At 36.9% G+C, this 25,485-nt stretch overlaps 1 protein-coding gene across 3 annotated transcripts in view; it reads right to left on the bottom strand.

The window, feature by feature from the left end:
* grb10a (growth factor receptor-bound protein 10a) overlaps positions 1-25,485 on the bottom strand; it is a 92,683-nt gene that overhangs the window by 10,727 nt on the left and 56,471 nt on the right. For 2 of the 3 annotated variants that reach the window (XM_049476353.1, XM_049476354.1), the window contains 11 exons: positions 17,207-17,363; positions 9,529-9,644; positions 6,947-7,021; positions 5,129-5,266; positions 4,517-4,627; positions 3,798-3,896; positions 3,298-3,375; positions 2,142-2,258; positions 1,142-1,208; positions 908-995; positions 724-817 (listed from right to left, as the gene is read on the bottom strand). In XM_049476353.1, coding sequence (XP_049332310.1) covers positions 724-817; positions 908-995; positions 1,142-1,208; positions 2,142-2,258; positions 3,298-3,375; positions 3,798-3,896; positions 4,517-4,627; positions 5,129-5,266; positions 6,947-7,021; positions 9,529-9,644; positions 17,207-17,363 — 1,140 coding nt within the window. Of the gene's footprint in view, positions 1-723; positions 818-907; positions 996-1,141; positions 1,209-2,141; positions 2,259-3,297; positions 3,376-3,797; positions 3,897-4,516; positions 4,628-5,128; positions 5,267-6,946; positions 7,022-9,528; positions 9,645-17,206; positions 17,364-18,716; positions 19,046-25,485 lie in introns of those variants that run through there. The other variant, XM_049476356.1, reaches the window with a different exon arrangement.

Here is a 25,485-nt window from a genome sequence, read left to right as displayed (position 1 = left end):
TAAATTTATGAAAGAACCAAATTTTATGACTGTTTTTTGTGACAAACATGTATGTGTTCCGATCACTCTATCACAGAAAAATAAGAGTTGTAGAACTTATTGAAAACTCAAGACAGCCATAACATTATGTTTTTTTACAAGTGTATGTAAACTTTTGACCACAACTGTATATATCAGCTTTTATTATATATTTCCTGTTTGGCTTGCCATATAGTAGGTGCAGATTTTATATATAACTATATATATATATATATATATATATATATATATATATATATATATATATATATATATATATACCGTATATATATATATATATATATATATATATATATATATATATATATATATATATATAAATATATATATATATATATATATATATATATATATATATATATATATATATATATATATATATATATATATATAAAATATAAAATGTGTATGAAATGGACCCAATTCTAAGCCTTAAACAATAATCATGATGTTTGTTTGTTTTTTTCTAGTATCTGGTAAATAGTCAGAATCCTGAACTATTTTAATTGAAAACTTTGGATCATGGTGTTGTTAATCTACTACATTATGTAATATTGGTTATCTTCATAATGATTATGACACTATGAAACAGTATCTATTGATTTGTTTGAGGTTGATTTGTGAGAATGGAGATTTTTTTTCCCTGAGAAAATAAAAGCAGTTATAGCCAGAGGTTAGACTCACAGGTAAGATCTGGAAGTGTCTGATCTTCTGATGGTGGCACAGAGTGAGAACAAATGCCTTGGGGTTGCTCTGACTATCCCTCAGAAGGAACAACCTTCAAAAGACAAAACACGGCATTCAACACCAAGCGTCGCATTTGCTCTAAAAATAACATGCCAGTGACTGGATAAGGTAAATATCATACCCGTCCACCTGACCCTGCTGCATGATCATACGGTGGGAATCCTCCCTCATGATGCGACCGTGGAACCACAGCTGTGTTCGATGGATCACTGGGGACAATAAAGGAGGGAGAGCAGTTTAGTTATAACGCAAAACAAGGTGCGTTATTCACAAACAGCCTTAGGGTGTCCAAAAACGTCATTCTAACTGTGTTCTGGCAGTAAGATGACTAGCACATCCTAAAAGCTGTGCCTACCTGAACTTAAAGAGGAGGGATGCAGAGGACTAGCGCTGCCCAATACATTCATTCTCTGACTCCGCTTCTACATAGAGGGAAATCAATCAATCATATACAGCGGAAAAGAGACAAGGACCATGCAAGTATATGTGATAGGAATGTGCATTTTAATTCATTCTGATATCTGAGTTTGTGTAAGAATGAACAAATACATTTTAGACTTGGAGCAGTAAGCTTACTATTAGCAGGTTATAGAATAATCGTTAGGAAAATAAAAAGTTATTAATTAAGAAAGTGTAACAAATGGTAATAGGTCATATTGGATGAGCATAGGGTACATCTCTTTAATATATGTATTTTTAAAGTTTTCATTGTTTTCTGGATCTTGTTACGAGTAGTTTTTTTAATGAGTGAACAGCCACAGCCATATAATTTTTTTTTCTAGTAACAAAGTGCAACATATAATTGACATAGATTTTATTTAATCTGGCATAATTTGGCGTTTTACAATACAGTTCAATTAAAAGTTTATTATGTGTATAGGCTCTTCACAATAAATACTAAAGTATGGATGATATATTGACCCAGATTTAATTGTGTCTAGATTATTCATTATTTAATAAGTTCAGTTTTTTCATCAGCTTCTCCTTATTCATCACTTACAACCAGGATTCTTTTGAGCAAGCAATGACATCAAGTCAAAAATGCTTTTAAAATATTGGAATTCTTGCATTTTATGTATATTTTAGATTACAAATCATACTTATTGATTTTTGTTTCGTCTTTGCAGGTGTAATTTAACAGAAATATGATAAAAATCGGTGGTAGTGGTATGCTGTGACTCCTCATCAGGGAGTTAAACCATGCTCTGGATGTGGTTTTGAATCTCAGTGTGCATTTCTCAATTAAAAACAAAGCTTTGTAATTTTTGGGCACTGCACTGTGCAGAATTGTTAACAGAGAACTGGACTAACTTTGCACATCCCTAGTGTTTATTGTGTGTGTGTTTAAAACTCACTCTCCAGGTGTGTCCCTCTTCCATTGCTGCACTCACTGCCTCTTCAGGATTGTCAATCACGCGGCCTGTCCTCCCTGAGAAGTCCATGGCAACCAGAGAATTTTCGGACACACTCCGCTAGATTAAAATAGTATGAAGTTATTACAGACGCATTTAATTCAACACAAACGTCTATTCTTCCCATAGAGGAATGCATTCAAGACTCAGCAATAATGACTGCTTAACTTAAGATTAAAACACACACATACACTCCCACACTTACTCACTCACACACACACACACACACTCTTACATTCACACTCGCACACACACACTCTTACATTCACACTCGCGCACACACGCTTTCATTTACACTCACAAACAGTCGCTCACAAACTCACACACTCTTACATTCACACTTGTGCACACACACACTCTTACATTCACACTCGCACACACACACTCTTGCATTCACACTTGCACACACTCTTACATTCACACTCGCGCACACACGCTTTCATTTACACTCACAAACAGTCGCTCACAAACTCACACACTCTTACATTCACACTTGTGCACACACACACTCTTACATTCACACTCGCACACACACACTCTTGCATTCACACTTGCACACACTCTTACATTCACACTCGCGCACACACGCTTTCATTTACACTCACAAACAGTCGCTCACAAACTCACACACTCTTACATTCACACTTGCACACACTCTTACATTCACACTCGCACACACACACACACACACACACTCTTACATGCACACTCGCGCACACTCTTACACGCACACTCGCACACACACACTGTTACATTTACACTTGCGCATACAGTCGCTTACATACTGTCACACGTTTTACCTTCACACATGCTTATATTCACACTCGCCCACACACACTCTTATATTACCACTCGCACATGCACACACTCTTGTGCATAGAGTCGCTCACAAACAGCCGCTCACAAACTCACATTCTTGCATTCACACTTGTGCACACACTCACTATTACGTTTACACTGGCACACACACTATTACATTCACATTAGTGTACACACTCTTAAATTCACACTCACGCACATACTCTTACATTCACACGCTCGCGTGCGCACACACTCCCACGCACACACTCAAAAAACACAAAAGAGGCAGAACTCTCACCACTGGTGCAGTGAAGGCTGTGATGGGAGATTTTCTCTGGTGTGGGATCTTGTAGTTCTGGTACAGCAGAATTCCGTACTGAACAAAACATTTTTTATGTAAGAAGAAGTGTATATTATAGCGTGCGTGTGTGTCTGTGTGAGTCAATGTGAATATGTGTGTGTGTGCATGTCAGAGCTAGGATTTTAACTCGCGCAATAAATTTTGCTGTTATTTGAATCCAGTTCTAAACTAATCTAGTTTATTTAGATCATCTCCTGAGACTTGCATCAAAAACAGATTTATTTAACAGAACTGTATTAGTCAAGTAAACATTCTTTTTAATTTATAGTAAACTGAAGGGAATATGCAAAAAAGAATAATTGAGTATGTTTGGGCAGTATAGTGAGGTTACAAATGCAATTTTAGCTGTGCTGATAAGATGTTTGTTTATACTGAGCAACTAATAACCAAAAATCCTATAGACTGGTATGTGTATGTGTCTATGTTTGTGTGTGTACCTTAAGCACTCTGAAGGCCGTCATCCAGCAGGTTCTGCTCTGCTCATCATCAGCACACAGCAGCTTCATCTCCTTCACATCTGTTCTGCCCTTACTGGGCTATCAGTGATGCAATAAAATCAATCAATAAAATTAACCACTTAGTAAACTAGTCAACTCATACTCAAACAGTTCAAAAGTTCACTCAAGAGTTTACAACAGTAACAACAGTTGAGCAAACCATCTGATTAACTTGCAATAAAGTTAAGTGTTATTTTTTTATATTTGTGTTTTAGTGTTAAAATTTTAATTTATGGTGATTTAATAAACAGTTTTGGAACACCTGGTAATCTGAAAGTGAGGTGTGTTCAGTTACATTTCTGTCATATTGCTAAAATGGCAACGGAAAACACAGGTGCGCCACTGACCGAATATATTTTTTTACGTTACGCCCAAAACACACCCAAAGAATTACAAAGAATTAGTACATGCCTTTTGTGTGTTTTGAGTCAAGCAAGGCGTACTTTTCCCGTCGTTGTGATAGCAAGACAAACTGAGACGCCCTAAATCATGCTGTATGGTGCACGGTTGACAGCTTGCCAATAGATCACTAAAACAGGCCTCAATATCTACATTATCTACACGATAATATCTTAACTGAAGATAATGCTGTTTGAAGAAATGCACAAGTTTGTGCATTTGCTTAACCAAACATATGACAAATTAAACACTTCTGTTACCTTAATGCAGAACTGGTAGTCTGTGGGAGCATTGTACATTTTCCTGCCGGTCGTCATAGTAAATATGTTACTCTCCTCCAGGTCAGACAGTAACTGCAAATGCCTGGGCTCCTAAACAACCCAAACACAACATTATCAGAACACATTTCTACAATCTATTTTTTTTTATACAGCTCTGAAAAAAATTAAGAGACCACTTCAGCTTCTGAATAAGTTTCTCTGATTGTGCTATTTATAGGTATATGTTTGAGTAAAATGAACATTGTCATTATCTAACATTACAGTCAGCTGATTAACGTTGCAACAAAAAAAATCTAGTGACATTAAAACTCTGAAACTCCAGTAACTGGTGAACTACAGTGTTTGCACAGCTGTAGGCCTACGTTTAGGCCTGGAATCAAGTGTGACTTTCATTTCACATATCCGATGGATATCTAACCCGTATCTGATTTTTCCTTTGACGTCCAAACATGTGAAATCATTTACAGATTGGACAAAATTCAGCAAACTATTCTATTATTTTTTTGTACACATCCTTTCAGCTCATCACAACAAAATCAATCTGGGAATTACTGCCTCTTTTCAATACAGAAAAAAAGACACAAAACATGCCTTGGATGTTCCTTTTGTGGAGCAGTAAAGGCCAGAACGGCGCAGGAACATGTAAAGCTTCTTCCAGGACTTGCGGCCTGTCTCCTTCATGTAGAGAAAGCCCTGGATTTCTGGGCAGCAGCTGGAATTCAAGAAATTCTGCACAGGAGAGCAGAGCAGGAATTAGTGTGTCTCCAATGCTTTCGGCTCCTCCACAAGCACACCTCTATACTCTCTCACACACGTTGGCATGCAGCCATATCACATAAAGACGTGAAGGCGCCCCATCAACCCCCACCTAACACACACACACACGCATATAGTAAATAGTGGGACACAGCATTTGCCAAAAGCAAAATAGTTGGGAGTGTGAGGTGGGGGCTGCTCTACATTTGCTGTGTCACAGACTGCAGGCCTAGCTAAGCTTAGTCATACATTACTGTTAAAAAGACTACTAACAATTGGACATATTTAGCCAGAAGCCCACCAATAAAGCCCCAACAATGTCCATTCACTATTGTATTAGTAAGCTACACTGCTTTAGAAACAATTAATCTATTTTCAATCTTAACTAAAATGATCCTATTTTAATTTTTAGAAAACTGTGGGACACTTGATTAAGAAGATGTGGTGTAAGGGGGTTTGGCTTTAAAGCAACTTTAAACTTCTAAGGCTTGGGCTTCCTCTACAGTTGGGAAGTGCATTTCAACTGTAAGCCACCACTAAAGGACATGTATTTTATGCATGTTATTTTTATGTGAAAATGCTAGATAATGCTGCTTTAAATGGGACATATTATAGCTCTTATAGAATAAGTGTATGAGCTATAAAATATATGTTTAAGACATGCACATGCACATGCACACTCTCATATAAAGAAATCTCAGGCAGGCACAGCATGTTCAAACATATGCAGTCAGGTGAATTGGAGATGCTGTGAAACTGTCTCATCACTGTGTGCGTGTGTTTGTACATCATCCGCTTTGATATTTATTAGTAATATCTTGCTTGCATTGGCTATTACCTTAAACCGCTTCAGTTTTCTTTGCCACTTTCCTTGAGTACCTGCCGTGTGTCTGTTATACTCATGAAGTTTGATTTAGAATTATATTTTTTGAGTTATTCTCAGTGCTAAATGCATTGATCAATATATATATATATATATATATATATATATATATATATATATATATATATATATATATATATATATATATATATATATACACACACATTATTATTATTATTATAATTAATAATAATCTTATCAATTGATTAGTTTTTTTTCCCTTCTGTTCATTATGCATGGAAAGCATTACGTATATAATTTTCTAAACTATTTGTTAATTTGCAGGATTTTCCTACATTTATATGTGGTCCTGATCCCGCATTGTCTAGATAAAAAAAAAAAAAAAAAAACACCCACTCCCGCCAATAACAATCCAATTCGGTCCTGCATTTCTAGCACATGCCTCCTCCAATACATGTGAAGTCAGCCACCGCCTCTTTTTCAAACTGCTGCTGATGCAGTATTGCCCAGTAGCATCACAGCGCACTCGGTTCAGATACATCAGCTCACAGATACCTTGTGTTGATTCACAGCACCCCTTGGAGTGATGTGGTGAGAGAGCACCATCTACCCACCCAACCACCCAGGCAATCTACATAAACAGGATTCGAACCCGATCTCCTACGATCTCCTGATCATAGTGGCAGCGCTTAGCCAGCTGGACCACTCGGAGCCATTGGAAGATATTCTGATGAGAGTGCAGACCTCTGGTGTGAACACTCATTAAATTTAACTAACAATATTACACAAATGAAAAGTATGCAAGTCACCTGCAGAAGCTGAGATGGTGGAATTGTGCCATTAGACTCTTGACACCACGCTACCATCTGCTCTGGAAAGAAATTCTGTGAAATTAAGAAAGAAAGAAAGAGAAAGAGAGATTATTCGATACTGACCTACACAAAATCCAGCAAAGTATGCAGCAGTAGAAATTATAACATGCTAAATGTTCACTATATAGTGCAGTGCTATATTACTGCTCAGAGCTGAAGCATTCACACTGCAGTAAAAAAACACTCAGCATGATAACTCAGCAGCTCATGAAAATCAACGGGTGTCCATTTGTTACTCAGGGCATGAGCTCATTCTGACGTAAGCCCTCGGATGCAAATTTGTTTGTACGAGTGTGCGTGCACCTCTGCACGTTCCCGTTCTCCTCCTTTAGCTGAGATCAACATAATTTCCGTTTAAACAGTGCTAAATCATATTGACAGGTCAAGCTCAGCTAACATGATGTACTCAGTGCAGTACACCCACATGTATTTAACACACAGACACACACACCCACACACACAACAAAACTAACACACAAAGGCGCAGAGACTTTGCCTTTAAAAGCTGATTCGCGTGAGGCGCACTAAGCTTGTGTCTAAACCAGAGATTACCAACACCAGGTTAAGTGCTCTGCTTACGAAAGAGCTTTCATCACTGAAGCAATACACACACACATAGAATACCACAATTCTAAAGCACTAACTACACTCAGATTAAGCTTTTGCGTGAACATACAAAGACAAAATGGTTTAAAGACATTTGCAACAATGCTAAATTAGCTTTTGAGCCAAATGTAAGTGCATATGTCAAAGATGGGATAAAAAGCTGTATTTTAGAGAGATTATTCAAACTAGTCCTCCTTTTGATCCACCAGCTCTGCACACACCACACATAATCACACTAAACAACTGATACAGGTGTGCTGGGGGTAAAGATGTGTGTGCCGAGTGCTTTTAGGATGACTTTTCTAAGAAAAGAACAATCTTGTGCAACTTTTTTTTTCTGGGAATGATGGTTTAACACTGAACAGAATATATAAACTATTGTGCTCTCTTACAATATAATAAAATACATTTAAAATATATCTTATGCCAGTAGAGATCTACAGACTGAGATTTTCTGTGTCCGGTGCAGAATTAAGAAAGAGACTGTGTGAGTTAAGAAAGAGTGTCTGTGCAGCATGTGCAGAAAGCATGGAATGAGGCATAGACCCAATTTACACCTGGCATGCATTTTATGTCTGGATAGTATCTGACAATAAACTGTTTATGGCTATAAACTGCATAGCCATTGTGTATACTGCATACTCATCTCCTTTTTGAAAGTTCTTCCTTTTTAAAATCATACTTTTTGTATACACTGTTTGCACTTTGCTACTTTGAGTATCCTAAAAAGCGCTATAAACATAAAATGTATTATTCTTATTTTCAGAAGGGATTTAACTTTTTTCCTGTGTAAAATACTCATCATCAAGTTATCTCTTCTTTGGATCTTGCTTTCTCGTAACGACTGTATTAGAAAATGTGAATATTTATTAAACCACAGGGGAATTCAATCTGTAGCTCTGCCGACATCTACTGGTAAATAAGCACATATATGCACGCACATACAGCGAGAGAGAAAAGCCACAACCTACCCATAATAATTGCTAATATTAATGTTTTTCGGAGAGATATATCCATGCACCTGCTATATTCACATATCAGCTTTAGTACTAGGGGCAAGGACAAATTCTGATTAATGTCTAGTACGACTCTGGACTATATGAGTGGGAAAGGGGCTTTAAATAAGACTTGGAGGAAATATGTGAGAGTTTGACTTTCTCAATAATAAAATGTAGGACAGTTTTTATTAAGTGCAGAAACATTAAGCTAAAACTGAGCACACACTAATGCACAAATCTTTTTCATTTGCTTAATTTAACACATTCAGGTGGCACATAATTGAGCACGAATTTTGCCCCCATTTGCATGTTTTAAAGGTTTGACACAGTGATGTGATGTAACTAGCTTTTGAGTGCTGTACACTTTTGATAAAAGAACAAAATGTAATTTGTATAGAAGTGCCAAAACATTCTGGTGCTTAGCGCATTGTTACAAGCACAGTTACACAACTATAAATTGTTAGTAAAGTGTAAAGTGTGAAAAATGTATTTAACCTTGAATAAAGTTTAGTATCATTTGGATGTCATTTGGATGTTATAGACTAACTCTGGAACAGAGTTATGCTCTGTTTTTCCGTTGATGGTGATTAAAGCGCATTGGAAAGACTATATCTTGGCAGGGACTTAAAAAAAGGATCTCACTAAGTCTATCCTGGTTTAATTAAATAGAATATAATTACATTACTGCAGCCAAATCCTGTGTATTGCAACCACACTCCTAAACGGAGTTTTGCTTAACTGAATATTTAACAAAACACTCATCATGGAGATCTGCAACAAAAAAAAGGAACGGTTTGTTTAAACAATTAATAAAAAAAAAAATTAATCTAAACCTGCAGAAATTCTGAAAACTAATGTTGGAGTGGTTAGAACTGCATGAACACACAAAACCAGAGAGTGCGGATTTCTTCTCACCAGAGGGTTCCTGAAGAACTCGTACTTGGCGTAGTTCTTCCTGAAGAGGAACTTGCTCTCTGGAGGCATGCTGGCCTGCACCTGAACCACCAGCTCATGGTCTTCCAAACACCTCTCTATAAACACACAGAGGAAATCAGGAAATCATCAACAGTGACTCTGGATTAAACCTTGATTACTGTAGGGCTTGTTTTGCTGTAGTAAATGCAGCAAGTGATTACAGAAGTGGAAAACAGTTCTGGATCTAATATTTGATTGGATCTAACCCAGGTTCAAACACATTGTAAAACATTCAACATATTGTATACACACGCAACAGCACACAGCAAGTGAATTCTCTGTGCAAAAGATTAAGACACTTATGAATACTGAAATTAATAGCTTTATATTTGGAAGGTTTGTTTGTATTGAGTATTTAAACTTTTTTAATTATTTTAGATTTTTTTATATTTTATGTTTCAACTCTATTCTTAAAAAAAATAAAAATAAATAAAACACTCAAAAACCACATTTTGAAACCACAAATGTATACCAAGAACTATTAATTTAACATTATATTAGCTATTAACATTATAACTGAGTATATTTGTCTGTGCTGTCCAATTTAACAATAAAAACACATTGGAAGTGTGATATCAGTATATTAAAAAAAAGGTATTATAGTCAAACACAGGTTTAGTAAAACAGGTTAAATATACTAATAAAAATACCTTTACAGTAACATGGTTTTTGCACCATTCTAAAAGATATTTAAAATGTAATGCTTTTTAAGACTTTTTTTATACCACAATAAGTATAATTTAAGACCCAATGTAGTAATATTTTCTTTGGCAGAAACTTTTTTGTTGTTTAGCAAATCAAAACCTAACCTAGCTAACTCACCGCTAACGTTACTATGTTATCTAGCCCGGTAATGCTAGCTAGCTCTCCGCTAACCTTAGTTCTCTTCCCAGTAGCGTAGCTAGATAACACTGCTAACGTTAGTATGTTAGCTAGCTTATCGCTAGCATTAGCTAACACTTTGTTTACCTTAGTTCTCTATTCGGTAACATTAGCTAACTCACCACTAAAGTTAGCATGTGCTTTCACGCCGACATTTAATGCACAGTCTGAAAATGCAATACCTACAGCAAATATACAGTAAATTTAAGACAACTGAATTACCGGGATTATAATTTAAGACATTTTAAGACTTTTTAAGGACCCGCAGAAACCCTGAGTAAGTATGTATTTCAGTGCACTTATCACTTAATGTAATGTAGGTCACATAATTTGAAAATGTTTATTTAAAAACCTAATACCTTTAGTGTGTATAATTCATATATTTCCAATTAAAAAACACTGTAACTACTGCTATGTATCATCACTGTCATAAAAAAACTATTTCAAAATTTACTGGAGAAAGAAAAAAAAATTAAATGTCTATTTTTATCATAAAAAAAAAAAGATTTGTATTATTGGTGCCAATCCCTCAAAAAATAAATGTATTAATTACAACAATATTCTATGACTGTGGTTAACTTAGAGTTTTAATGGGTAAAATAAATGTTAGTGTAGCTCCATGTTCCATCTTAACAGCTTGAAAAGATGAAATGTGCCAGCACCAGAGAGTATGAGTGTGTATACACATCAGATTTCTTTATTTAGGTCAAGTTAGTCATCTTCATGATTTAAAACTCAGTTTAAAAAGGAGGTTAGGAACCATCGCCACAGCATGGACCACACCATGAAGTTCCATATCACCAAAGAGGCTCATTTGGCTCAAAAATCCCACTAAAACCCCACTGAAACTGGATTTTGTAAAAAAAACATTCATGGTGTTCCATGAGTTCAAAACACCATAAAACCCCACTGACCTAGGTTTTAGATCACCCAAATGGCCAATATTACTAAAGTGTCTCCTGCATTTTGTGCCCTGAGGGGCACGGCAAAGCCTAACACCCCCTAGTGGTTTTGTATTGGCTTTACCATTTTTATCTCTCCATCTGAGCAAGTGAGAGGGGCACAATTGGATTCCATTTTTCGAGTTCCATTGGTTTTTAATCTAGTAGTATTACTTTAATCTCAGTTTTGATTCTTGCCTTCAACAGTTTTGACTAAAACACAATTTATGTCCATGGAATATTTTGACTCTTACATTACTGAACAACCATAATCAACAATTAATAAACTTTACTGCTTGGTGGAACAAATATGAATCAGAGTTACAAAAAAAGGAAAGATAATATGATACAGATATTGTGTAATGTGTAATGGAGGTAGTGCTCACAGAAAAAACAACAATGAACACATATTGAGAAGTCAAATGATGTCAGCTATACAGAATGTGCAAGTATGCAGTTATATAATAATTTAACAGTGCAAATTGTAAAAATGTATTCAGTGGACAATAAAAGTATTAGTGCAGAATATGGTAAAACTATACATATATTATTACTATTAATAACAAAAAAATTAACATTAAATGACTATTATATATTAGCAAAAGGCTAACGTATGCATTATACAGCATCTAAGTGTCCACAGCTTTACACAACAACGTATTGCATCCATAAATAAATAAATCTAAAGAGTGCAGTGCTTATTGTTTGCACTGTATGCATCCTACCTTTATAAATATGGCAGCAGGCATTAGGAATGAATGTGAATAAAGTTCTAGAGAACTAGGTCTGTACTTTAGTCTAGAAATGGAACTACAAGTCTCTCTGGGACCTTCTCTCTGTCTCACAAACTTTCTCTCATTTAAAAAGAGCTGCACCACCAGTATGAGTGTGTGCTTGTGTGTGTGTTTGAAAGAGAGATCACAGAGACTTAGAGAAAAAGAAAGAAAGAATGACAAGAGGAAAAATGTAGACAGACTCAGTATTAGCTTTGTCTATTCATATGAGACTTCTGCCTCAGGGCACAGCTAAAATGAACAGAATATTTATTGTGTCTGCGTGCAAAAGTGAGTGTGTACGTGTGTGTGCTCAAGCAGCAGTGGGACTGTGTGTATAACAGCACAGCTACAGAGTATGAGTATTATTAGCACCACAACTAATATGCTTTAATAGCTTTAATAAAGATTTGTAGGATTGTGGAACTTTGATAGTGTTCAACACTGAAGGCAGAAAACTCTACCCTGACCGCAACAGAGAGAGAGAGAGAGAGAGAGAGAGAGAGCATGAAAAAGAAAAAGAAATTGGGAGTGCACAGTATGTGAGAGAGAAAGAGAGACAACAAGAAAGAGAAAGAGACAGAGTGAGAGATGATAGAGAGAGAAAATACTTTTTGCTTGGTAACATAAAAAGAGACAGAAGAAAGAGAATGAGAGAGAGGAAAAAAGATAAAAAGAAAAGTGCAGAGAGTGTTAAAGGGAGACAGCAAAAAAAAGCAATAAAGAAAAAGAAAGCAAGTGGGAGTGGGAGCATGAGAAAGACTGAAAGCAAAAGAGTGACAGAGAGACAGAAGTAGACAGGAGAAAGAAAAAAGAATGCATGAGAAAAAGATTGAGAAAAGAGAAAGCAAAAGTGCAGAGTGTGTGCAAGGGAAACAGCAAGAGAAAATAAAAAGAGACATGAGACAGAGAACGAGTATAGAAAGACCTGAGAGAGAAAGAGAGAATGAGAAGGAAATAAAGAAAGAGGAGAAAAAGAGGAGTGGGAGAAAGAGAAAAAAGTGAGAGAGGAGAGAAAAAAGAGGGGAAAGAAAGGGACTGAAGAAGAAAAGAGATGGGGAGAAAGAGCAATAAGGGTCAGAAGAAAAAAGAGAGAGAAAGAGAGAGAGAGAGAGCAAGAGACAAAAGGAGAAAGAGAGAGGGAAAGAAAGAGTGAGAGAGAGACAGAAGGAGAAAAATAGAAATAGAAGGAGAAAGAGTGAAAGAGTGAGAGAGAGAGAGAGAGAGAGGGAACGAGAGAGAGCGCGAGTGCAAAGGGGAAAGCATTGCAGGGAGATGAGGTCATGTATTTAGCTTGATTGCATTGAGCAGCAGGGCTGATCACAGTGCAGTCAGGAGCCTCGCGGCTAATGGCTTACGTAAGACGGATGCTGCTGGACGTTTGCCATAACGTTGGGCGAGCGTTAGCGCCTAGATCAAATCTAAAGTGAACTATCGGGAACAAGGATAAGTGCACTGCACACAATGTTCATCCAATCAGGCATCAGCTGACCAAACCAGACCACACCTCCGTTAAATTATGACATCATGGTATGGGAGCTTTTTTAAGAAAGGCTTCTGTCTTGCAAGAAAGGAAATGCGACTGACAGAAAAATCCACTTTAGACTGTTGCAGGCCTGGATACTGGCTGGTGAGCTCATCTCTGAAACTTATTCTCCCAAGTAATAATAATAAAAAAAAAATAAAAATACAGAAAACCTTTCCCTGAAACACACAGAATTACAGCTAAAGCCAAACTAGAATTCCCTTGTACAGTTTAAATATTATTATTTATAAAAAACAAACTTAAAACACAAGATTTTAATAATTTGACTATTCTAAATATTTATAATACTTCAGACAGAAATCATATTTTCCTATTTAACTGCTCCATGTCATGCATGTTTATCTACCCTGTGATGGCAGGCTGTATCATAGGGTGGACAAATTTAAAAACATTTTTGAATTGTTCATTGTTCTACTGTTCTAAAGCTTTACCTCAGCTAAATATAGAGACTGTATGAGAAATACTTTAGTAAAGGAATGTTGAGAGATTTTAAGAGGACACACATTTAAATAGCTTTATATTTTTTATACAAATAAGTAAATTAATAACTAAAATGGCTAAATTATTTTGTGAAAAAATAAAAAGTTTCTGAAAATAAAATAATAAAAAATGTATTGTTTAATCTCTTAAAATAAGAAAGAATTTTAACCCAAAAGAGCCCAAGGTGACGTATGTGTCACAGGCCCTATAGGAGATGTGTAAAGTTTCTTACAGCACTCTGTCCTTCACTTGAACTCATAAAGCCCGTACCAAAAAAAAGTGTATAAAATGTATCAATTTGACTGAAATTTAAACAATTATGCTGAGGATACAAATGATATAGATGATATTGAACCATGCATGTCCACAGCAAATCAGCATTAATGATTACATGAACCTAATTATTTAGGGTAGTGAAAGAAAGAAAGAAAGAAAGAAAGAAAGAAAGAAAGAAAGAAAGAAAGAAAGAAAGAAAGAAAGAAAGAAAGAAAGAAAGAAAGAAAGAAAGAAAGAAAGAAAGAAAGAAAGAAAGAAAGAAAGAAAGAAAGAAAGAAAAAATGTGATAGCAAGAGAAGCATTGATATAAAAGAAAACAAAAATGTGTAGACACTTGTAAGAGAGAGATTGAGCGAAGAAGAGAATGAGAGAGAACAAAAGAAAGAGAGGAGAAAAAGAGGAGTAGAAGCATGAGAAAGAGAGAAAGCAAGAGAGTGACAGAAACAGAGATTGAAAGAGAAAGAGAGGGATGGACGGGAAGAGCAAGTGAGAGAGACATAAGGAGAAAAAGAGAGAGGCCGGGAGAAAGAGCGAGAAGGAGAGACAGAAGGTAAAAAAGAGAAGAGAAAGAAGGAGAAGCAATGAGCGAAAAAGAGAAGGAGAGAGAGAGAGAACTTTAAAGTTACTTTAGGTTAACTTTTATAATATGTTCTCCTATACAATAAGGACAGATACCCATATAGCTGATCATTTACATTTATAAAGCTTAAAACGTACAGAAATTGTGTGATTTGTGTGATTTCCAACAAAATCCAGCAGGCTGGTGAAAATGATGTGTTTCTCACAGCAAGGTAAGCGATGGTGTGACTAGCAGCACGGTGCCGTGATCAGGATATTCTCCCTTGGCTCTGTTTCTGTGGCGAGGGGCGGGGCAGCAGGGTGAAAACCTAATCTGTAATCGGACTGAGAAGCGAATGGCCACACGTGTCCTCATTGATCGCGAGCCAGATTAGCAGCTAATTCCTCCCTGGCCCTCTGTCTTCCTCCTCTTCCTCCTCTTCCCCGTTCCCTCTTTCACACTGGATTTCCTCTCCTTTTTCTTACGCTCCCAGACTCCTGTTCAGACTCCCGTCTATTTAGTACATCGTCTCTCCGCTTCTCTCTTCTTTTCCAACTCTGTTTGCTTGTACTGTTCAATATTATGAAGGCGTTTTAAATATTTAGACAGTCTCACAATCAGGAAAACGAGAGAGTTCCTCCAGAACATGAGGACTGCATTGCTAGGATGGGTTGTGTATGTACGTGTTTGTGTGTGTGTCTGTGTGTGTTTGTGTGTGTGTGTGTGTGTGTGTGTCCATGTGCTGCATTGAGGTGATTTCCTGTTGCCTGAGCTTACAGAACCTCGCATTCCTTACGGAAGAGTTGCTCCAGGACTCCACCAGACATTTACTGGACTCACTCACTCGCATACACACACTCACACACCCTTATTCTTTTTTTTTCTGTTTGATGTCTCTTACATGGTCTCTTATAATATACTTTTTATATATGGTCACATATATGGTTAAAAATAAATAAATAAAGCGCGAACGTATTTAAATGGATATGACCTCATTTATTTTTTGCTGGTCTCAATTTTGGTCATTGTTTTGATTTGAATTTGAAGTAGAAATAAGCGTCACCACTATTTTAGCCCATAGCGTTATGATCAATGCATCGAAAATGACGTGTCCGTACACACAAAACTGACAGTGACAGGTTATTACAAAATGCTAGATTTATTTATTAAATAATAGGGATAATACACATTAATCAACATCATTATTTTAGAATGTAAATATGCCAGATTTTGCCACATTTTCATTTCATTTTCAGCTGCAGTCTTAGTTTGAGGCTAATATGTTTTTTTTAATCATTTACAAATATGCTACAAACATTTGATAGGAAGTATGAATTTACATAAACGCATACATCCCCCAAATTTGCATTAAACTTAAAACGATTAATAGTGCTTGAAATGAATCTGCTTTATTATCAATGCATCATTTTTTTGTAAAGTAGCTTTGCCACATCAGTTGTAAAAAGCTCGCTCTATACATTATTTGAAACTTGATTTGATTATAATATCATTTATCACAATTATTTCTGTAACAATATATATTGTCCAAAAAAACGTGCACTCATGACAAGACTAAAGGCAAATTTACAAGAGAATGCAAAAACCTAAACTAAGTTTTGAAGGCATTGTTGCTTTGTGCCTTTTCTATTGGTTCATATATAATGATCTGTAAACTATGCGAAGGACAGCTGTCAGTTAGGTAAGTTAGGAAAAAAAAGGATTAAACAGAAGGAGAAAAGGTTTCTATGGTTTACAGTGATGATATGGAGCTACTTATTGGAAGTCATTGACATGGATTTAGGATTAAACTGTAATGAAGTTATAGTTTTAGGTTTTGGCTTACAATAATTTGAGAAACTGCATATATCTATCTGCCTGTACCTAGTATTAGACTACACAGTGATTTGAAGAGGTTTTTCTATTGAAAGGAATACATAGTCTGTGATTTAGCTTGATTTCTGTCCAGGAAACTAACCTTAAATGTAAAAAAAAAAAATGTAACTAGAATCTTAAAGCAAGATTTTTTTTGAGCAACATCTAAAACAGATTACACTTAATTGTTTTTGCAGAATCAGATCTGCATTTTTTAAATCTTGACACAAGGCAGACAACACCTAGTTTTTCTACAGACAAACAAAGAAAGAAACAAACACTCTCTTACCAAGCCCAAGCAACGGATGGTGCTCCACTAAAGTCCAGCAGTTGTCATCCACACAGTGGCTTTTATAGACCAGAAGCTGGCACACGTCTCTGGCCGTCATATCAGCAGGAACTTCCACCACCTTCCCAACGCCATCCTCACTAAACACCTTTATGATCTGAAAGAAACACACACACACTTTTAAGAGGCTATGGAACTCTACTGACTGCTGACAGATATTCACCTTCATTTTTGGATTATAAAAAATTGAATAAAGAAAGAGAAAGAGACTTTACTTGAAATAATTAAACCTTGAGAATAATGTTACAAGTTCTTAAATATACATTATAACTCTAAAATCTGTTGGTAAAGCTGCTGATGGAAGATTATTTCACACCATGAAGTCATTTCAATAACTATAGGGGTAGTTAGGTAGGTACACTGAACATCCTGTATTTTCCTGCACGCTATATTTAGTTAAGAATAAAAGCAATACGTCATCTGTGGTTGTGAATTACAGTGTTGTTACTACTGCTTTGTGCTATGCTTAACAATACCGATGTAAAATTCTATGATGAAATTAACAAAATCATAGTGCCACATGGCTCAATTTGTATTAATTTACTATGTCATAACATAAGTATAAATATAACATATATGAACTATAAAGTCTCACAGGCAGTATGTGAACCTACACTGCAATTCCTTATTCTCATAACTATATAATCTAACCATACTATAGAGAGCATCATTAAATATATATATATGAATTAATATATGAATTAAACTCCAGTTAAATAAAGGCATCACTCACAATCCAACTGTGTGTATATTGGTGTTTGTGTGTGTGTGTGTGTGTGTGAGAGAGAGAGAGCACATCAGCTCCGACCTCAACTGTATCTTAATGGCTCCAGATCACGTTTAGACATAGCCTGGTCTTGCATGCTCAGAAGCGTGACACTCATGCTCTCTTGCTCTCTTTCTCTTACACACACACAGGACTTAAAACTGATTCTGATAGCCAGAAGTCCAGAAAGACCACTAACACTAATTGCTTTTTTTTTTTTTTAATTCTTCACATACGCTAACATATACACATGTATCACACATATCAGAACAGAAACAATATCTACATAAAGTACATTTGCTTGTAAATTACATAGAAAGACATTAACAAATGCAGTACAACACATACACACACACACACACACCTACATGTACATTACCACTTTCCTACTATACGCTGGTCAATGACAGTTGCGCAAAGAGAACAACCTGAAGTCTGTAGTTTGAATGGCCAGCAGTTACAGCACTCACAAATACCTGGAGGTGTTCTTCTAGGTAGAGCTATTTATACATGCCAGAGGTTCACACTAATCTAGAAAGGCCATTCAAGCCAGTCCCCGGTAAAGGCATCTGAAAGTGTACAGCAGGAACTGTGCAGACGTGCAGGAAAAGTGAGGCGGAGAAAAAGAACACAGAGAGTGTGTGTAAAGTTAGCGGTGAAGTCTGTGGTAATGGTCAGTCTTACCTCTACAGCCTGGTAGAGGCAGCAGTCCGGAGAACACGATGGCATTTTCACACTGAACCAACCTCCTCTCGCTCAGAGAGAGGGTGAGAGAGAGGGAGAGAGGGAGAGAGAGAGAGAAAGAGAAGGGGGTGGAGGAGGGGGCGGAGGGAAGGAAGAAAGAAAGGAGCGTCTGAGACACTGAGGCAGGAGTTGGGGAGAAGGGTGAGATTTGCTGGAAAGAGTGGTGACAGGAAGGAAGGAGTGGGGGGGAAGGAGGAGAACAAAAGACAGGGTGTGTGTGAGAGAGAGAGAGAGAGAGAGAGAGAGAGAGAGAAAGAGAAAAAGAGAGGAAGGGAGAGAGTGTGCCTGTACCGCACGCTACTCCATTTGTAGTGGATTAAGCTGTGTGGAATTGACACCTCTTGCTGTGAGTGTGAGGTGTGTGTGTGTGTGTGTGTGTGCGGCACAAGTGACCGAGTGAGTGTGTGTGTATGTGTATGTGTGTGTGTGTGTGAGAGAGAGGGAGAGAGAGAGAGAGATGTTGAAAGAAAGGGATTTTAAGGCTACAGGAACAAAGTGTCCATCCAGAACTTTAATTCACCCTTTAATTACTTACAGTATGAACAGAAGTATATGGTCACACATCTTAACCACTGAATTCAGGTGTTTCATTAATGTTACAAAGATCAGAGTAAAAAATAGATTGTTCTAAAAAGCTTGTCTGCAACAAGTCAGTCAGTAAGTTCCTCCTAGATATTTCACGATCAGCTGTGAGCGGTATTATGTGGAAGTGCAAACTCAGCAACTCACACCACATAAAGTTAGAGCCTATACAGAGTGGGGTCATCAAGCGCTGAGGTGCATAAAATCTGCCAATGCTCCGCTGAGTCAATAACTGCAGAGATCCAGGTCTCATCTGGCATTAATATCAGCACAAAAACTGTGCATCAGAAGCTTCATGGCTTCATGGGTTTCCATGACAGAGCAGTTTACCGCCTATTTCTAACAACAAAATGTAATGTCCGCTACCACTAGATCCTGAAGCTATAAAAGCATGTTCTGTCTGATAAATAGCCTGCTATTTACACTGCACCAACTGTAAAGTTTGGTGGAGGAGGGAGAATGCTATATGGGTTTAAGGGTTGGCCTTGGCCTCTTAGTTCCAGCAAAGGAAATCTTAAAAACATTTCAGACAATCCTATGTTTCCAAATTTGTGACAACAAAAGCAACCATTTAGGGAAAGCGCTTTTATTTTCCAGCATGACTCTGTTCAAGTGCACAAAGCAAGTTTTTTGGTGTGGAGGAACTTGAGTGTCCCCAGTCCTGACCTCAACCTCATCATACAGCTCTGTTGTTTAATGAGGGTTGTTTGCACATTAACAAAGTACTATTCCTGTAGATGCTTTTTTATTTAAAAGGCTATTGTTAATGCCTGACTAAATTGAGTAATTTTCAGCAATATATTTTAGCTCATTTATAACTTTGTAATTTAGATGATCCAGAGACATAATCATTAAAAAGACTGCTAGCACAAACATAATATAGCCATGTTATAAGAACTACTTAACTAAGTAAAGAAAAAAAAATAATTTAAGAAATAAAGGTCAGTCAATCCGAAAAAAAAATCAAGAACTTTAAAAGTATCTAAAGTAATGCTATGATTAAACTGGCTCTCATCAGGATCGTCCCAGGAAAGGAAGAGCAAGAGTTACCTTGGCTGCATAAATGGATAAGTTCTTTAGAGCTACCAGCCTTTTTTGGTTGTTTAACATTTTTAAGTTTACCACATAATTTTTATTTCATCTGTTCCTACTTATTTAGAATGTGGAAAAACAATAAAAAGACTGAATTGAAGGTGTGTTAAAAACACTTTTGACTGAGATATTTTGTTGTAAATATATAAAGTACCAGTGTCAGTTTTTTCCAATATGGTGCAGCTATATTTTACACCATTTTCATGGCTGCCTGAGGCTGCACAGTACTGTACGCACACACACCCCCCACACACCAGCTGGGGTAATAAAAATTGTGACCAATAAAAAAGGCTGAGTGAATCTGCTGTAGTCATTCCCCCTCTCCATGCATACACATACACACACTCACACACACTCACACACACACACACACACTCACACACACATCAAACTTTGTCTTGGCGCTGTAAAACTTTCCAATTCTTTCTGCTTCTCCAAAAGCCCTAGGAGTGACCCCCACGTCTCAACACACACACACACACACAAATATATTTTCTAAGTAAGAATCAGCTCCTTTTCTTTTTTTTTCCTCTTTTTTCTTCAGACCGTTCTTCGTTTCTCCCCTGAAGTTTGGCTTTGAACTGTACAGCCAAAGAAAACCTCTCTCACTCTTTTTGAAAACTCAGCATATCTGCTCACCCTCTGCGTACGTACACACACACACACACACACACACACAAACACACAGATACACACCATTTCAACATCCTTACAATGCAACTTTTTCCAACAACCCAATAAACAAATATATATATATTCTCCAGCCTGCATGGCATAATTGCAGCTAACGGCTGAAACGTACTGTACACTGAGTAAGTAGACAGCTGGGCCAAAACAGTTTATATTCAAATACACACACATACACCCACACCTCTAAGCTGCAGGAGAACAATATCATGTAATTTGACTCGACACTTAGCGCAGAAAGGCGAGGGTGTGTGTTGGTTGGAGGGGGTGTTGAGAATTGCCAATCCTCTTTTATAGTAGCGAGCAAACGTTTGCAGAGCGTTGGTAAAACGCCCTCCTCAGGTTTTGCATACGCTCCCCCATTGTTGCCACTGCGCCTCTGGGTCAGAAAACCCTCCCCATGGCTGTTTGCCCAAGGCTTTGCAAATGTATAGCGTCGGTCACGTGACCGCGGGCAAACGTTTGCTCAGGACGTGTCAAGTCCTTCTTCTTGTTCGGGTCATGTGTGAGGGAGCTGACTCTGCTTAAAGCTTTTAATAAAGGGTTTTCAGAACGCTCCGAAGGTCATGCTGTAGTCAGTCGTGTAGCTGTCAGGAGATACCTGAGGGTTGTCTTGGTGAGGCTAGGTTACATGGTGGTTTTACTGTCCGTTTAAAAGTGGGGCGGGTCATTTGAATATGGTACACTTTTAGAATGATACTGCAGAATCAGTCAATTGTGCTCCGATATCATTCTAATGTTTGTATTTAAACCAGTACAGGCCCCTAATATTTAATTTTTTCTTTAATTTTATTGTTTTTACTTGAGGCCTACTTAAGAAAGACACTAGACACTTAACGAAACACCAAATGAATATCCAACTATCCATCCATACACACATCTATCCTTTATTTATCTATCCATCTAGCCAAGCTTAACATTTCTATCTAGAAAACATCTGTAGAAACATTCTATTCATCCTTTCTCTATATACTGCTCTCTATCTCACTGACACACTGTTTGTCTGTCTATCAACACCATTCTGTTTATCTATTCATTCATCCATACATCCTTTCTGTATTTATCCATCTAGTTATGAATGACTTTATCTATAGAACATCAGTAGAAACTTTTTCTCTTTCTCTCTATACATGCTCTCACAGACATCTTGTCTGTATGTCTGTCTAGACCGTTCTGTCAATTTATCCATCCATCCATCCGTCCATCTATCCACCTATCGATCATTTTAGACAGTTTGTGAAATTTTATATTGCAAATACAAACTTTTTCTATTATTTTGATTTAAACAGAACTGAAATTACACTGAAACAAGATCAATCAGATCCCCAGATAGCATGTCCATGTGGGGTCTGTATGAACCAGACCAATTGGAAAAAGACATTGTCTCAATCTTGGCCCTACATACAAAATATCAGTATTATCATCAGTGATGGGCCCCATCAGCATCAGTTACTTCTTATGCCCAAATTCTTGTTCAACAACTATTGTTCAGCACCTACAGGAACTCCTTCAATATGCTAAGAAAACTACTCCAGGTAACTCTACCTCATCAAGATACTGAGAAAATACAAATCTGCCATCAAAGATAAATGTGGTACCAAGAAAAAAATAAAATAAAAATAATAATAATAATAATAATAATAATAAATAAAAATCATGTCAGATAATGGGCAGATATACTGCCTGGCCAAAATACCCCACCTGGATTTAACTAAGTAAATGGTGTGGGGTTGATGCTGCAGTTGGTCAGGTCTGCAGCAGTATGAGATGAAAGAATGAGGTCAGCTGACTACCTGAATATACTGAATATAGACCAGTTTATTCCATCAATGGAATCTTTGGGATGTGCTGGAGAAGGCTTTGCGCAGTGTTCGGACTCTACTATCATCAATGCTGCAAGCTCAAGAAAAATGCAAACAGTGAATTTTTCTTTTTGTATCATGCACCAAATAAGCTGTATTGTTTAATTATATTGGCCTTACATGAAATTGCATGTGAATATTGCACATGCCTACACAGCAGTATCAATGTTAGAATCATATATTGTGCTGCCCAAGGCCCAACAGTGGCAGCTTGCTGAAACCGGGCATCGAACAATCCTTTAATTAATAACCTGGTGCTCTAACTATTAAACCAGCACTGCCCATACACAAATAAGTTGGATCTTGTGACATCATAGCAACAGAGAATTCAAAACATGCTGGGAAAGTCTGTACTGAAACACATACCTCTAACTTCTACACAATGCCTGGCATTGCACACCATGAACTTAGGCTCTTGTGTGTCTGCTCCAGAGTGACCCATTCTATCAGCAGAGCTCTTTTCTATGGAGATTACAATGTATATGAGCTGGATTAGAAGGGGTGTCTAAATATTATGTATTCATTTTTTACAACACTGTGTGTATAGATTTGTTTTTTTTTTAACATTGAGGAACTGTGGCAGGTTTACTCAGCGATTTTTGCGAGTGCAGAATGCAGGTAATGTAATACTGAGTCATAATCAGACTCATGTGTGTCTGAGAGGCCAGAGCTGCAGTGTGTGTGTGTGTGTGTGAGAGAAAAATGTCTGCTATGTTAACCAGCACCAGACGCACACTTTTTGCTGAGCATGTAGGCATACTGTGTCGGTGAGTGTGTGTGTGTGTGTGTGTGTTGGGTTTACATGTACACCGTGGCCCTGTGTCACAGTAAATCCCCAGGTTAAGTGGGGTCAGTGTGTTCAAGTGTTATGTATGTGCGTGTTAAGAGAGTTTGTGTGTGTGTGTGTGTGTGTGTGTGTGTGTGTGTGTGTGTGTGCGTGCGTGTGTGTGTCTGTGCTCATTTCCCAGCTACAGCAAATGAACAAAAAATACATAAACAAGGTTTCTTAAAGGAATGTAAAATGTGACTAAAAGAGAGAACTGAATCTGCATCTCAAAAACTAATTTCTATGGTTAATTACAGAAATACTTAAGACAATTATACAATATTCTTTAACTGGGGGATACGGGCCAGTACAATAAAGTTAAATAATATAGGAACATGACCTGCTAATATATTTAAAATTAAGTCAAAATAGTAATTTTAACAGAAACACATGATTTTAAAATAAAGCAGCACAATGTTTAGAGTTCCGGATTAATAATTGTTAATGTTACTGAAAACAGTTACTAAAAAAAAAAAAAACATTGTAAAATATACTATTTTCCTGTACTGTGCAGATTAAAACTGACACATACCACACCTCTATGGTGCCTGTGAAACATGGTGGAGGTAGTGTCATAGCCTGGGCATGTATGACAGCAAGGTCAATTTTCATCTTAACTGCTCATATTTGATAAAATGCCTTAACATTGTGGTCAGAAGAGATAACCTCAGCAAAAATTGACACTACTTAGTTCATAGTTTTCCACGGTCAAAACACTCTTTAAAGAAAGGAAACGTTTCTGAAAATGATTCACAGGAATTATAAGCTACACTATGAACATGATAAGAGGATACATGGTGACATTTTATGTGTAACTGAACTGGCCTCAAACAAGCCTATGAAAAAAAACTGCATTAATGCACAATAATAATGTAAAGTGAAATTATATCAAATCATATTGAAAATCTTTTAGTGTTTGATTTTATAGAGAATATGAACAGTTCTCATATTCTATGACATTTATACAAGAGGCAGATTATGTCTCACAAATATGTATTTCATTCCAATCTTGAATACATGGAGTGCGTTATTAATAAATGTTACATTTTTTATTTCAGGTGACTTCTTTAGGCGTCTGGTGAAAATGACTGTATTTAAATACTGCAATATATATTGTAGAAATATTTCAGTTTTTGGTTTCTCTGTGGACCACAAACCAAAGATCTACTGAACCATGGTCTGGTTCGTTTGCAATGTGAAAGCAATTTTTTCAATAATTTACATTTTCAAACCAATTAAAAAAAGCTGAGACAGGCTAAAGTCATCCAATCAAAAACCGAAGAGGGAAAAAAACAGTTTCGCAGAAATCCAACTCCCCTTTATGTACATGCACGTACATAGGCAGCAGTACTGGTGCAAATTCTTAGGTTTGTGATTACTGTATCTACTGTAACTGTAGATTAACCCAGTCTGATATATGCTCGCAGAGGGAATCAGATTTGGTACAACGCCTGGAATGGAAACTGCACTGACAACACTTTACAAAGACTACGTAGGATAGGGAAGTTCTTTAGTCCACCTATTAAAACATTTTAACAATAGAGATTCTCATACGTTTTATTGTTAGTGTCTATTTAACAAAACCTGACTGTAAGGACAGAACATCAGGTCAGTTTGAGGAGGAAAAAAAGAAAGGCAGAGAGAAGACACAGTAGCAGAG

The sequence above is a fragment of the Astyanax mexicanus genome, chromosome 3 (genome assembly GCF_023375975.1).
Source record: "Astyanax mexicanus isolate ESR-SI-001 chromosome 3, AstMex3_surface, whole genome shotgun sequence".
Lineage (NCBI taxonomy): Eukaryota > Metazoa > Chordata > Actinopteri > Characiformes > Acestrorhamphidae > Astyanax > Astyanax mexicanus.
Note: the sequence above shows the minus strand (reverse complement) of the source record. Positions and strands in the feature narration are given on the sequence as shown.